The sequence below is a fragment of the Heterodontus francisci genome, chromosome 2 (genome assembly GCF_036365525.1).
Source record: "Heterodontus francisci isolate sHetFra1 chromosome 2, sHetFra1.hap1, whole genome shotgun sequence".
Taxonomy (NCBI): Eukaryota; Metazoa; Chordata; class Chondrichthyes; order Heterodontiformes; family Heterodontidae; genus Heterodontus; species Heterodontus francisci.
In genome coordinates, this window is record NC_090372.1 from 181,765,809 (window position 1) to 181,781,502 (window position 15,694).

At 40.5% G+C, this 15,694-nt stretch overlaps 1 protein-coding gene across 2 annotated transcripts in view; it reads right to left on the minus strand.

Moving 5' to 3' along the window:
• The window catches only part of LOC137349152 (kinesin-1 heavy chain), a 140,929-nt gene that overhangs the window by 35,113 nt on the left and 90,122 nt on the right, over positions 1 to 15,694 (minus strand). For both annotated transcript variants that reach the window (XM_068014575.1, XM_068014565.1), the window contains exons 11-17: positions 10,496 to 10,644; positions 8,724 to 8,896; positions 7,465 to 7,533; positions 6,664 to 6,870; positions 5,282 to 5,425; positions 807 to 992; positions 223 to 340 (exon numbers count right to left, since the gene is read on the minus strand). In XM_068014575.1, the coding sequence (XP_067870676.1) occupies positions 223 to 340; positions 807 to 992; positions 5,282 to 5,425; positions 6,664 to 6,870; positions 7,465 to 7,533; positions 8,724 to 8,896; positions 10,496 to 10,644 (1,046 nt within the window). The remainder of the gene's footprint in view (positions 1 to 222; positions 341 to 806; positions 993 to 5,281; positions 5,426 to 6,663; positions 6,871 to 7,464; positions 7,534 to 8,723; positions 8,897 to 10,495; positions 10,645 to 15,694) is intronic.

Sequence of the window (15,694 nt, forward strand, 5' to 3'; positions counted from 1 at the left end):
AATCCCGTTCTCACCCCCATAGTGGGGTGAAAATCCTGCCCCCTTTTATTCCTCTGCCTCCCTCCACTCAAAATTCTGCTACCAACAATTTCAGAATACAAAATTATTCAAAGTTTATACAACCATAAACATATTTCCTTGGTGAAATATAAGTGATTGCAAAATACTACACAGTCCACAAAAATATGCTCTCGCCCAGAGAGCTATGAATCTTAAATATACCTTGTGTCTGAAGCTTGACCAAGTCTTCATTGAGTGAATCAACAGATTCTTCCAGATGTCTCTTTTTGTGTTCTACATTCTGCAGGTACTCTGTGAGCGACTTGATCTTTGCCTCATGCTACAGTCATTGATTTAAAAATATAAAGCTGTGATTTAACTAGAATGAGACAGAACCTCTTTTCCTTCCATGTGAAGCAAGATTATTCAAAAAATTTAGGTGGGTTTCCTTTTTAGTCTACTTCTATTAAATGAGATTGAGGAGGCACTCCAGGTTATCATTTTAACTCTTAAGACTATTAGGCTATGACTTTTGTAGTCTAAGAGTTAAAATTACAATGACCCAAAAATAAGTTACTCCATTGGCTGAAGAAAAGCTAATTGGAGATAAGAGCAATTATAGGAAGCATCAATCTAAATGGAAAAAGTAAAATTGTGAACAGTTTTGATGAAAAACTGACAATTCTAAAAATGATTGTATTGCTTTGTACACAAGTAACTGATTTTTAAACTTCTGGCAATAGAGCATACAAGAATGCAGTGTTCATAAAATTAACCAGCCACCTTTAGATTATTCCATCAATTACCTGGGAAATGCGAAGTTGACATGCTGCCAGTTCCTTTTCATTCTCTTCTAACTTCTGGTTACTTTCAACCTGTGTGCTTTCCAACTGCTTGCAGCGTTTCACCATGGTCTTCACTTCAGATTTCATTTTACTAATGTACAGTCGTGCCACTGTAAATTCCTCATCTAGGAGGCCACTTCCCTCAGGCTGCGGAGAAATAAATTTACATTCATGTACTGCTTTCAGGCAGATTAGAGAAAACATTTCCAAGTTATCTTTCCTTTAGTAATCAATGCAAATTATTGAAACATAAGCAGAGTTCAGCAAGAGGTCGTTAAAATGGTTTGATTCATTTGTATTCTTGGGATGAAATGCTACTCATAACTTGCATTTATACAGCACATTTAACATAGCAAAACATCCCAAGGCATTACACAGGAATCAAACAAAATTTGACACCAAGGTCAAGAAAGGTTACCAAAAACTTGGTCAAAGAGATAGGTTTTAAGGAACATCTTAAAAGGAGGGAGGAGTACAGAAGTAGAGGGGTGGAGAGGTTGAGAGAGCGAAACCCAGAGCTTAGGGCCTGGGCAGCTAAAGGTATGGCTGTCAATGGTACAGAAGTGAAAAGCTGGATACACAAGACCAGAAATGGAGGAGTCCAGAGATCTCTAAGGAAGGAGGTTACAGACACAATTGCTTAAAGAGCTATACTGAGGATATTACATCCTGTAGCAACTCCTGCTTACTAAAGCAGATCCTTCCAGATTCCCAGTGTTCCAGCAGCAACTCACCCCAAACCCCAAATGTTTATTAAATTCACCCTGGGTTACTGTAGTGAGATGATGGCATTCTTCTTAATTAATGCTGCACTACCCTGTGGCTGAATTTGATGAGTGTTTATTTTCCTGTTATCTTACAAACATGCCAAGAATATTTTTGGGGGGAAACCAAGGTGGCTTGTTTATAATATGCAGACCACACAGCTCTATGGTAAACAATTCAGTGGCTCACTTAAGGCAAACATTCACATAGCCAAGCTCCATTCTTGCCAGAAAACAAACTCATGATTGCTTTCAAAAAATTAGATAGCCAGATGAAGGGGACTAGATGACAGATTGAAAGGCTGAAGTAGTGTAAAATTTACATGTGGAGTATATTGTTTTTGAACCCAGATTTCTCTTCTTTCAGAAACCAATTATGCAAAATTTAAGTGTGTATCTTCAAGATTAATTCACACTGTCCAATCTGCAGCTTCATGACCTTTGTCTAGTCAAATATGTAATTGAATGAAATGAATTAAATTTTGAAAAATGATTTTTAAAATTCTAAATGTTTGCAGACGCTTTTGATAATAAAACAGCTTGCTCACAGCAATAAACCAAAAATGATAATCTTTTGGATAACCTACCTGTGGTGCTTTTTTCAGTAATAAATTGAGGCAAAATTCTTCTGCACTGACAAAGGAACCTTACCAGGAAGAACCTGTGTCAGCTTTGAATGAGCATTACAATCTTCAATCCCAACAGTTTTAGCTCAATACAGCAGTCTAATTGAAGATCAACAGTGTGTTTGCTAACTCACAAATGGTCTAGACAACAGGTCCAGGGATCATAGAAAGTTTATGGCACAGATAAAGAGGCCACTTGGCCCATCAGGTTTGTGCCGGCCAAAAAACGAGCCACCCAGCCTAATCCCACCTTCCAGCATTTGGTCTGTAGCCGTGCAGGTGTCTCAATTAGAAAATCTACACTTCCAAGTAAAATAACTGCAGATGCCCTTTGTCAACATTGACTGAGCTCCAGTATTACAAGAATCTCAAACTGCCTAAATCTAGAACAAAACACACTTCGGCATTATCCTGATTAGATCTACTTTTCTTCTCCTCTAGATGGTCAACAGGCTATATAGGTCAAGAAGCAGCCAGAGAGAGCAAATTCATTTGAATGCAGAGGGTTTTGGAGCCATCACAGTTGGTTAATGCTACCAGGGAAAGACATTAAACAGAAGTACTCAAAATCTCGCATGTACTTGTTCAGGAAAGGTGAGGGCTCATATGCCTTGATAAAAACAATGCTGCCAATAATGTACTGGATAGCAACATTCAATGCAATAGAGTCATAGAGTCATACAGCATAGAAACAGGCCCTTCGGGCCCACCTCGTCCATGCCGACCATAATGCCTATCTATACTAATCTCACCTACCTGCATTAATTCCATATCCCTCAATCCCTAGCTCATTCAAGTACCTGTCCAGATGCCTCTTAAATGTCGCTACTGTTCCAGACTCCACCACCTCCTCAGGCAGCTCATTCCAGATACCCACTATTCTTTGTGAGAAAAATTTACCCCTTTGATCCCCTTTAAACCTCCTCCCTCTCACCTTAAATCTATGCCCTCTAGTTTTAGTCACCCCTACCATGGGAAACAGACTCTGGCTATCTACCCTATCTATGACTCTCATAATTTTATATACCTCTATCATGTCCCCTCTCAGCCTCCTTCACTCCAGGGAAAACAGACCCAGCCTATCCAATCTCTCTTTATAACTCAAGCCCTCCAAACCAGGCAAAATCCTTGTGAATCTTTTCTGCTTAATCTAGCTTAATCACATCTTTCCTGTACTGCGGCAACCAGAACTGCACACAGTACTCCAAATGCGGCCTAACCAACGTTATGTACAACTGTAACAGGACGTCCCAACTCTTGTACTCAATGTCTCGGCTGATGAAGGCAAGCATGCCATATGCCTTCACCACCCTGTCTACCTGTGTTGCCACTTTCAGGGAACTATGTACTTGCACCCAAAGGTCTCTGCTCAACAACACTCCCCAGGGCCCTGCCAATCACTGTATATGTCCCGCCCTGGTTTAACTTCCCAAAATGCATCACTTCACACTTGTCTGCGTTAAATTCCATTTTCCACTCCCTTGCCCACTTTCCCAGTTGATCTATATCCTGTTGTAACCTTAGACAAACTTCTTCACTGTCCACTATACCACCAATTTTGGTGTCATCTGCAAACTTACTAATCATGCCCCTTACATTCACATCCAAGTCATTAATACATATATACATAACAGAGGGCCCAGCACCAATCCCTGCGGCACACCACTGGTCACTGGCCTCCAATCTGAAAAACAACCCTCCACTATCACCAAGCCAATTTTGTATCCAATTGGCTAGCTCACCCTGGATCCCATGTGTTCGAACCGTCTGGACCAGCCTACCATGCGGGACCTTGTCAAAGGCCTTGCTAAAGTCCATGTAGACAACGTCCATCGCCCTGCCCTGGTCAATCCTCTTGGTCACCTCCTCGAAAAACTCAATCAAATTCGTGAGACGTGATTTCCCACGCACAAAGCCATGCTGACTACCCCTAATCAAACCATGCCTTTCCAGATGCATATAAATCCTGTCTCTCAGAATCCCTTCCAATAACTTTCCCACCACTGATGTAAGGCTCACCGGCCTGTAGTTCCCTGGTTTATCCTTGCTGCCCTTCTTAAATAAGGACACAACTTTAGCTATCCTCCAGTCTTCCGGTACCTCACCCGTGGCTAACGATGATACAAAAATCTCTGCCAGGGCCCCAGCAATCTCCTCCCTTGCTTCCCATAGCATCCTAGGATACACCTGGTCAGGCCCTGGGGATTTATCCACCTGAATGTGCTTCAAAACCTCCAACCCCTCCTCCTTTGTAATGATATGCTCCAGGATATCGGTGTTCTCTCCCTTGAACTCACTAGCTTCCATGACCTTCTCCACGGTAAATACGGACGAGAAATATTCATTTAAGACCTCGCCCATTTCCCGTGGCTCCACACATAGATTGCCACACTGATCCTTAAGGGGACCTACTCTCTCCCTAGCTACCCTTTTACTCTCAATATACTTATAGAATCTTTTAGGATTCTCCTTTATCTTATCTACCAGGGAAATCTCATGGCCCCTTTTCGCCCTCCTAATTTCCTTCTTAAGTGTAGTCCTACATCCCCTATACTCCTTGAGGGACTCGCTCGATCCCAGCTGCCAATACCAGACATACGCCTCCTTCTTCGTCCTGACCGGACACTCAATATCCCTCATCAACCAAGGTTCCCTAAACTTGCCCTTCCATCTAACAGGAAGATGCCGGCCCTGAACTCTTCCCATCTCACTTTTAAAAGCCTCCCATTTGCCAGTAGTCCCTTTACCTGTAAACAGTCTCTCCCATTCAACTTTTGTGAGTTCCTGTCTGATGGCATCAAAATTAGCCTTCCCCCAATTTAGGACTGTCAAGACTGACTGAAGAAGTTAGATAAAAACCCATTTTAAGATCTTTGAGTCTGAATGCCAAAACAGCAGCAAGATAATGTCTCAAATTTTGAGAGGCAGGAGTCGACAAGAAGATTGAAAAATTCTGTTCCAGATGAGAAAGTGCATTGCTTTTGCAGGAGCTTGTCAGTAGGCAGCCACAACTTGAAAAAAGAATTTTCCAAGATTGTATGCTTACCTTAACATCATTGTTCCCAACTGCAATTCCAATTTCTGCAAGATCTTTTAACAATGATGTCATCATCTCAGTCACTCGTTTCTTTTGATGATTGGTCATTTCCTTAAGTTTTTGCAACTCTGCATCAATGGAGGTCAATGTAGCCTGCAATAATAGAATTAAAAGCAATCATCTAAAAACATGGTGAATTAAAAATGTGAACAACTGAGTTAACCATTTAAGCTATAAATTAGAATCAGAGATTCAAACCGTGAACAATCAAATGATGCTTTGATACATAAAAAGTGTACAAGCTCACATTTTAACTTGGATGGGGGCTACATAAGAACTAGGAGCAGGAATAGGCCATTTGGCCCCTTGAGCCTACTCCACCATTTAATAAGATCATGGCTGATCTGACCGTGGCCTTAACTCCACTTTCCTGCTTGCCCCTCATAACCCTCGATTCCCTTGTCATAAGAGAGATACAGCACTGCAACAGGCCCTTCGGCCCACCGAGTCCACGCCAACCATCAACCACCCATTTATACTAATCCTACATTAATCCCATTTCCCCTCAATTCTCCTACCACCTACCTACACTAGGGACAATTTAAAAAAAATTTTTTTTTTTTTTTACAATGGCCAATTTACCCATCAACCCGCAAGTCTTTGGCATGCGGGAGGAAACCGGAGCACCCGGAGGAAACCCACACGGTCACAGGGAGAACTTGCAAACTCTGCACAGGCAGTACCCAGAACCGAACCCGGGTCGCTGGAGCTGTGAGGCTGCGGCGCTAACCACTGCACCACTGCGTTGCCTTGTAGATCGAAAAATCTGTCCAACTCGGCCATATATTCAATGACCCAGCCTCCACTTCTCTCTGGGGAACAGAATTTCAAAAGGGAGACCCCTTATTTTGAAACTGTGCCCCCTAGTTCTAAATTTGCTCATGAGGGGAACATCCTCTCAGCATCTACTCTGTCAAGCCCCCTCAGAATCCTATATGTTTCAATAGGATCACCTCTCCTTCCAAACACCAATGAGTATAGGCCCAATTTGCTCAACTGTTCCTCATAAGAAAACCCCTTCATTTCACGAATCAGTCTAGTGAACCTACCTTCTTTGAACTGCTTCTAATGCAACTATATCTCTCAAGTAAGGAGACCAAAACTGTATGCGGTGCTATAGGGGCAGTCTCATCAATGCCCTGTACAGTTGTAGCAAGACTTCCCTACATAGAAACACCTTGCCAATAGCCTACAAGTTTTATTGCAACTATTTAGCACTGAAACTTCACCTTTAAACCATACACTACCAAAGTCTTCAAGGAATTTACCAGCCAAGATGTTTTAACATCTGGCACAATTGTGGGAGCCTTGCATCTGGAGCAATTTCTTACCGACTTTTGACCCAGTTCATCACTCAGTAACTCAAATTCCCTCGTCTTGTCCTCCACCTCTTGCGATTTCTGGTCATAGTTAACTGCAAGTTCTTCCAAGGCTTGCAACACCTCCTTCACTTCCTCCTTGGAGGCATCATTCTCAGCCTGCAGGCGATTTAGTTCTGACTGCATATTGTCTTGGTCTCGTCTGGTGGACGCAAGAAGCTATACAAAGATGTAAAATCAGTAACAGGTGAAAGCACATTTTTATTTATTTTCACATTGCCGCATTAATATACAGAAGTTACAGGCTTCTTAATGTTACAAAAATTCAAAATGAACATAAAAATAGCACAATTATGTCTGCAGTGTGTCATTTTATTTCCAAATAAGAAATGCCTTCAATGATGCATTTCATACTCTTTCTCAAGATAATCAATGATGAGGTTTAAAATTTCCCAATGCTTTAATAGGTCAACACATCAGCCAATATAGTATTAATGCCATAGAAATTAGAAAGTCCCCAGGTATGCTCTCTGATCTCTTCCGTTAGTCACTGTTATAGTTGTAGCACCAGCACGACAAATGGTCATAATATCCCAAGCTAGGAAGCAGAAAACAATGAAAATACAGTCAGGATGGCTGGTTACAATGATTTCTGCTTCAAAAAGTACACATGGGTAGGCTGATTTATGAAGTAACACCGATTGAGTGAGCCATCGATGGCTGCCAACATCCAAGGAACCATAATCTGGTGCAGTTCAGTGCCTCTCTTATGAACTACATGAACACACTGTCAACAGGTTTGATTAAACTTACTTCTTCCTGGTCCAACATCTGCTGCTTAAGTTTTTCCACCAGCTGGCTCTGTTGATTGATCTCCTCATCCTGCAACCAGAATTAGAATACAAGCATTCGCAGTTAGTGATTCATCAACAATACTAACATTACACACAAAAATTTCCTTATGCAAGGCTGCAGCAGCACACTATAATTTTAAAGTACTATGTTTTTCATTCTGCTGGAAAAAACAAATTGCTTGGCTCATGTATGATCTATGAAATAGAAATGTGGTTCCTTAAATTGTATTTAAAGATCAATGCAAATAGGCATTTGTGTTTTATAACAAAGTCCTAAATGATAAACATAGACAAATTCACTTCTTCCAATGAACAATGTGCAACTTTTAACAATCATCTGACATAAATTTATTTGGACCTATTAAATTCCACAGGTGACAATCCTATGACCTGAACAGGACAACAGTAAAGATTTGAGTCGTTCGTGTCTATCCTTTTATTCTTCAATCTTCTTTCTGGGTAATAGTTCAGTTTCTTTATATAGGAACTGAACAACACAATCAACGAGCTATAATTCAAATTCATGTCACAAACATGGTACCTTGCATCCAATGGAGTCAATTTTGATTTCATATAATTGTCATTTCCCAAGTTAACCTGATTACATCTATATTAAGTTTGCCTTTCACAGTATTTTCAAGACATGGAACATGCCAGTTCTCAATTTTACATTCTCTGAATGTAATAAGTTCAATTATACTGGTATATCCTCATTACTATGAGTTTTCCTGAACAGTGATATTTCCTCTCCTACAACTGGCTTCATATCCAAATTAAATGTATGCTTTCCTTCAGTCAGTACCATCAAGATGTATCACTTGGTTTTATTTCAAAATTATTCATCTTTAATACTGCTCAGAATATTTGTTTTAATATTGGAAAGAATTTTAAAAATATCCTGGGATATCCTGATTTAAAGCTAGTTTCTTCAATTTAAAATGGTAGATTTGTAATTTTTTTTAGCAGAACTTTTAGGAGACCAATTCAACTGCAACAGGTCAACTACTTCACTAATGCAAGAGAAGTTTGTTGTCTCAAGAAATATTTCTGGGGATTTGGGAATCAAAAAGGAATGATCTATTACAGCAAAACTAACATGCCTTCAACAAGAACAAAATTTTAAAAATTAGAAACATGCATTTCTACTATTTAAACGTTGTAGAAACTAGATGGCCTCTTGTAGTGCAGTTAGAGACAGAAAATTAGCACACTGCAAACCTTATCGTCAAGCTGCTTATATAGTTTTGAAATTTCTGAATCCATCTTTAGTTTCTCTGCATCAGTGAGTTTAACAGTAGGAGTTTCTTCTATTTTATCATTGGTGAGAACAATCTCAAGTGCTTCCTTGTGTTTCTCTTTGTCATACTGTTCTTCTACAGGTACAGACTCACCTTTAGGAAAGAATACATTGAAGTAAGATATAGAGCAAATAATCCTGGTTAATTGCTTTTAATTTACCTGAAGTTTCATGCAACAAAATGATTCTGGAATACAAATGTAGATAGCCAATTTCAGATAGATATGAACGTTAGCACTGGAGGCATACTAGACAGCAGGAAGTATTTATTTTTGCAGAATCAATGACCTCTGAATAAATTTCTCCAACATGTTGCAGGTGTGGGGTCACTGCAGTCCTTTAAAGGGGAGCTTGGCAAGTTTCTGAGAAGAGGATCTTTGCCAGTGATTGGAGGTAAATATTAATTTATTTAAATTGTGATGAGTCATAGACAACCACAATCTTCAAGAGATTGCTTGATAGTCCGAGGAAATCATAGAATTTTCTTTCCAAATTGGGCACAGGAATTTTGCCTCTGCCAGGAGGCAGGAAGATAATGGGCTAAATTTTATTAGCGTGCCACTGCGATGTGCGGTGCACTATGAAGTCAGTGGCCTGCCTGCACTGACCGGCCGTTGCCAAGCTCCCGTGATATTACGCACTGGGGCTCATTTTAAATGGAGGGGGCGGAGTGGCCGCCCCTGAGGAAGTCATCAGGGGTGACTGTGCAGGCGCCTTTTTTTTTTTAAAAGGGCTTCAAGCCCTTCAGATAAATTTAAATGTTTAACGTGCTGTAACAACACTTTTCATTCAAATAAATTAAAACATGGAGGCTCTTTCCCAAACCCCACAATGGTGTTTTTATTGTCTGATGTGATTGAAATGTATTTTCGTCCCAGCATGAACTCCCCCCCCACCCCGCAACCTCACCACATCAACCCTTCAACCCCTTGCCACCATCCCCACGGCCAGTGATTATTGTTTTTCCCGCTCCCCCCACCCCTGATAATTTGACTCCTCCCCGTCTCCACCAATGTCTCACCTCAGAACTCCGTACAGAGTTATGAAGGCACGTGAGTTGTGGCTGGTTGCCGTAAAATCGGCGTGGAATGGCTGGCGGCGGCAGGTAATTTTATCTGCATTTTAATTAACCTCATTTTAATATTTTAATGAAGGCCCTGCCACTTGCCGCACCGAGGCCTCGCCGCCACTAATATCTGGCGGGGCTTTCTTGGCGTATTGGCAGGATGCTCCCCCAAGCATTTTACGGTCTATGATGCCGAGGGGCTGGTAAAATCCAGCCCTATTTGTGAGGTTATACAATCTATTGAATGGGACAGCTGATATTCTTTTCTCAACCTGCATGTCGTATTAGTAGTTCTAACCAGTCACTGTCTTCATAATAACTAACTGAAAATCAAAATTCTCTCAAAAATTCCACTCAAAAATTGTTAGTTCAAAGGAAACTTCAACAATTTAAGTTTTGAGGACAACTTTCGTATTATGAAGTGTGCTAGTTCCTGGAATTATAATGGACTAAAGTTATAAATATTAATGGAACCCTGCATAGATCTTCTCCAGTCAAGACTTCTAAATAACATGGATAATCTAGGATAAAACAATTGGTTGGACAGTTTAATCAATTTTCGAGTCTGTAATTTTAGAAGCTGTAAATTATAGTGTGTTGCAACTTTACTGATGAAAGTTTACAAACCTTTGCGCCATCTATTGAGCTCATTTTCAAGCCACTGAATAGTATTTCTTAAAGTCTTGTTTCTGTCCTTCTCTTTTTCATATTTCTTCTTCCATTGTTCTGCCGTTAACTCAACATTAACAGTTACAGTATTCTTAATAGTCTTGGCTCTGTGGGAAACAGAAAAATTATTAAACTTGTAAATCACGTTTTTGTTTAAAAACAGTATCCACACTAGAATAAAAGCAGAATAAAAGCTTTACGGAACACCTCCTCTCAGTCCGCAAGCAGGACCCTGAGCTTCTGTTTGCTTGCCATTTCAACACTCCCCCCTGCTCACATCTCTATCCTGGGCTTGCTGCAGTGTTCCAGTGAACATCAACGCAATCTCGAGGAACAGCATCTCATTTACCGGACTACAGCCTGCCGGACTGAACATTGAGTTCAATAATTTCAGAGCATGACGGGCCCACCATTTCACTTTTCTTTTTAGTTATTTTTTCTTTTTTTACATTTTTTTTGTATGTTTATTTTATTTCATCTTAGTTTGTTCAGTTTGCTTACCCACTGTTTTTTTTCATGTTTGGACTTGTCGCTGTTCAATCTTCAGTCCGTTAACACCCTATCTGTACTAATGCTTTGTCTTTCAACATACCATTAACATATTGTTTGCCTTTGCTTCATGACCTTCTGGTCAGCTAATCTGTGGCCTTGTCCAATCTACAGCTTCTCCTTTGTTAGCTCTTGCCCCACCCCCACTTTACTTGCTTATAACCTTTGACATTTCTAGTATTTGCCAGTTCCGAAGAAAGGTCACTGACCTGAAACGTTAACTCTGCTTCTCTCGCCACAGATGCTGCCAGACCTGCTGAGTATTTCCAGCATTTCTTGTTTTTATTTCAGTATCCTCACTAGCCTGTGTTCTGAATTCTGTAGATACAAATACCTCTAAACAAGAAGCTTTTTGCCTTTGGAATAAAGTGGGTCCATCCATGCACACACAGGACTATTTTGGCATGACACACTAACACCAAAATAAATTCTCCTACTTTGTTTGTCTACATCAGATGGCATATTATGCATTTACTTGCAACAAGAAAGACGACAAATAAAGGACAGGTGTTTCCCAAACTTTATCCTGGGAATCCAAAAAAGTTTATATGAGCAACATCGAAATTTACATCACAGAAAGTGGTTATTAGGACCATCGTGTATGTGCTGGCAAAGAGCCAGCACAATCCAAAACCACTGCACTGCGCTAACAAAAACAAAGTGCTGGAAATACTCGGCAAGTTTGGCAGTATCAGAGGAGAGAGAAAGTGTTTTGATGAAAGGTAATCAACCTGAAATGTTAACACTCTCGCCACAGATGCAGCCAGAACTGAATACTTTCAGCACCGTTTTTATTTCAGATTTCCAGCATCCACAGTATTTTGCTTTTATACCACTGCCCTGCGCATTCTCTTTCTCTCTCCATAGACTTGCATTTTTTTGCTTTAAATGTTTATCCAACTTTCCTTCAAATGGTCTCTGCCTTAATAACTCCCTGATGCAAAGGATTCCATGCTCCAATAACATACTCCCCAAATAAATTTTGTACCTTCTCATGTCACTATATCACCTTAGTGACTATTTTAAATTGATGAATCCTGCTCACCGTCTTCCTAACCATATTGTCATTGGCTCAAACACAAATTACAACTTTTGGCTAAAGAAAAGCACAGTGGTGGCACAGTGGTTAGCACCGCAGCCTCACAGCTCCAGCGACCCGGGTTCAATTCTGGGTACTGCCTGTGTGGAGTTTGCCAGTTCTCCCTGTGTCTGCGTGGGTTTCCTCCGGGTGCTCCGGTTTCCTCCCGCAGCCAAAAAGACATGCAGGTTGATAGGTAAATTGGCCATTATAAAATTGCCCCTCGTATAGGTAGGTGGTAGGGGAATATAGGGACAGGTGAGGATGTGGTAGGAATATGGTATTAGTGTAGGATTAGTATAAATGGGTGGTTAATGGTCAGCACAGACTCGGTGGGCCGAAGGGCCTGTTTCAGTGCTGTATCTCTAAATCTAATCTAAAAAATAAAATCTAAAAAAAAATACTACGGATGCTGGAAATCTGAAATAATGAACACAATGTTGGATATACTCAGGTCAGGTGGTATCTGTGGAGAGAAACAGTGTTAAAGTTTCAGATTGATAATGAAAGGTCATCAGCCTGAAACATCAACTGTTTCTCTCTCCACAGATACTGCCCATCTTGCTGAGTATTTTCAGCATCTTCCGTTTTTATTTTACAACTTTGAATGCTCTCCTTTCCCTTTCCAGATGCTTTTCCCCTGTTCAGTGATGTCCTTCACCCTGAAACTAGGGAGGTAACAGATCATTCAACACTCGGTCACATTTACAAAAACAAATCCTGAATTGCCCACTGTTGCCACTCACATTCTTGCAATCTACCTGCCTATCACTCTGCTGGATAATCCTTTGCTTCGCAGTGGCACATTGAGTGTTGTTCCAAGACCATCATCTGGAATCACTGTCAACTTCATACTTGTTCAACACTATCACAGAATTGTTAGTGTAGAAGGGATCCATTCGGCCATCGTGCCTGCACCGCCTTTCCGAAAGAGCAATTCACCCAATGCCATTCCCCTGCCTTCTCCTGTAACCCTGCACATTCTTCCTCTTCATATAACTGTCTAATTCGCCTTTGAATGCTTCAATTGAACTTGCCTCCACCACACTCTCAGTCAGTGCATTCCAAACCTTTTCCTTAAATCACTTTTGCTTCTCTTACCCATTACTTTAAATCTGTGCCCTTTCATTCTCTATCCTTTCATGATGGGAACAGTTTCTCCCCATCTACTGGGTCCAGACCGCTCATAATTTTGAATACCTCTATCAAATCACCTCTCAGCCTACTGTTCTCCAAGGAAAACTCTCCTAACTTCTCCAATCTATCTTCACAACTGAAGTTCCTCATCCCTGGAACCATTCTCGTAAAACTTTTCTGTACTCTTCTCCAACCTTTGCATCAGCTGAACAGTTCCAGTAGCTCAAGAGCTCCTTACATTTGAGAGCCCTATCGTCCTCTGTGCCTGTGGACAATAGTCCAATTCTCCCTTTCTATACCATTCCCGTGTTCCAATATGTCTAGCACTTCAACTTTGGTAGCCACATTGTGAAAGGTACAATCAATAAACTTTCTACCCTCAGTATGGCCAACTTTTTAAGAGGAGAGATCCTCTGTTCCAGAGTCTCATTTTTCCTACACAGTGCAAATAGCCCCTAGATGTACCATGGATTTACAATAGCCCAGCTTCACGCACAAACTGCAAGGGCTTCTGGGGCTGCTCTCCCTCTGTGTCCAACTTAAAAATAGTGGGAGCATGCTACTACTATCTAACTTTACTTGCACACTTTACAGAAGTATTGATTATGGATTTTTAAAAACTCCAGCCCAACTGCATTTAAAAGCTGAACTCCCACCAAGACCAAGGTTCACACCCTTCTGGGTTTTTGCTATTGACTGGCAGCTGTCCAAGGGCAGCCTGATAATTTCAATGCACACTTATGGTAAGTTTCAGTATGCAATATTTATAACTTTAGACTATTTACCTCAATACAGATCAGATGTAGTTCAGCCAAGCAGCTGAACATAACCTTATCAATGCTCAGCACAAAAAGGACTGAGGGGATGAGGATGGAACTAGGGAAGGTAAACAGGAAAAATATTGACAAAAGAGATCAAACAGCAGTGGAAATATTTCATGTTCAAGAAATATAATCACTAAAAAAAAATGAAACAACTCGGTAACAATGAAATACTATGGATGAACAGATATGGGTAAAACTGAATGTACATAGATAATAGGGAATACAAAGGGGTTAGGAAAGTTAAAAATAAAATTAGGAAGGCAAACTGGAATTATGAAATGAAATTATTGAATATCATTACGACCAAGGTGGGAGTAATGCCCTGTTAATTCAGTCCCATCATATTAGCAAAGTTTCCCACCTACTGGAAACTAGCCAAATTAAACTTACTTTATCCCCCAGAATACAGCACACCAAGCCAGGTTTCTTTAAACAACAAAATTAACTATTTATTAATAAACTAAATCTTAAACAAATATGGGATAAATAAAAAGACTCTAACTCCTTATTCTTCCTGACCCTCATGCGCACACATTCTTTGAAAAATTGGTTAACCGGGGAAAAAGGGTGTTTTGAGTTGTAATGGCTTCTTAGGAATAATAAAAATAATTGGTTGCCACAGTCTGGTAGGATGTTTCCAGATCGGTCAAGTGTCCCAGAGTTGAATAGGCAGATGCCACTCGAACTCTCTCCAGGCGAGTTTGATGAACAGTCTGTGATGGGTAGGCATTCAAGGCAATTTGTCTGCAGCAGGCGTCACACAGATCTTTCAGCAAAAGGGTGTAGCAACAGGTCTTCTTAAATTTCAAAGTAGCAGTCTAGCAATAGAAGCGTTCTTGATATTTCAGGATCTCCCAAAAACACACAAGGCAACAGGAATCACTCAAGGCAGGGATTCTTGAGACTGGAGGCAGTAGAAATCAGTCACCTTTAAATTGCAGATGCTTTCTCTCTGCAAAGCAGTGTTCCTCTACAGAGTGTAGCAACTCCTCTGTTCCTGGGTCTTTTCTCTCTCCAGGCGGGTCAAAACCACATCTTAAATGTAGGACTTCTTTGCAAGAGATGCAAGGTTTCTTTCCCGGGGAATAGCAACATTTTTCCTCTGTTTTCCTCTCTTCAGGCAAGGCAAAAGAAAGATTTCAAAGCCTGTTCCTTGTAGAGTTCACTGGTTTCTTTCAATCAACAACCAAGTCACAAAAAAAGTCATAAATCTTCCTGTTGCTTGGATACAAGTTTTACAGCCTGCACACTTCAAACACCACGTGTCAGCATTCAGTGTTCACAGAGATTACTTTTGCCCCAGCTTTTAAAAGGCACACAGACCTCTTAGTTTAAAAAAAAACTCGTGACAATATAAAAATAGCATTCTATAGACAAATAACAAAATGAAAATTAAGATGGGGATAGGGCCACTAAGGGATGCACAAGATAAACTCACAGGTAATGATAGTGAAGTGGCAGAATTATTGAATAGTTACTTTGCCCAGTTTTTAACTAGATACCCTAACAAGGCAGACATGACATTAGAAGAACCAAAAAGGACATCTGAGATAGAATGGAGGTAGATAA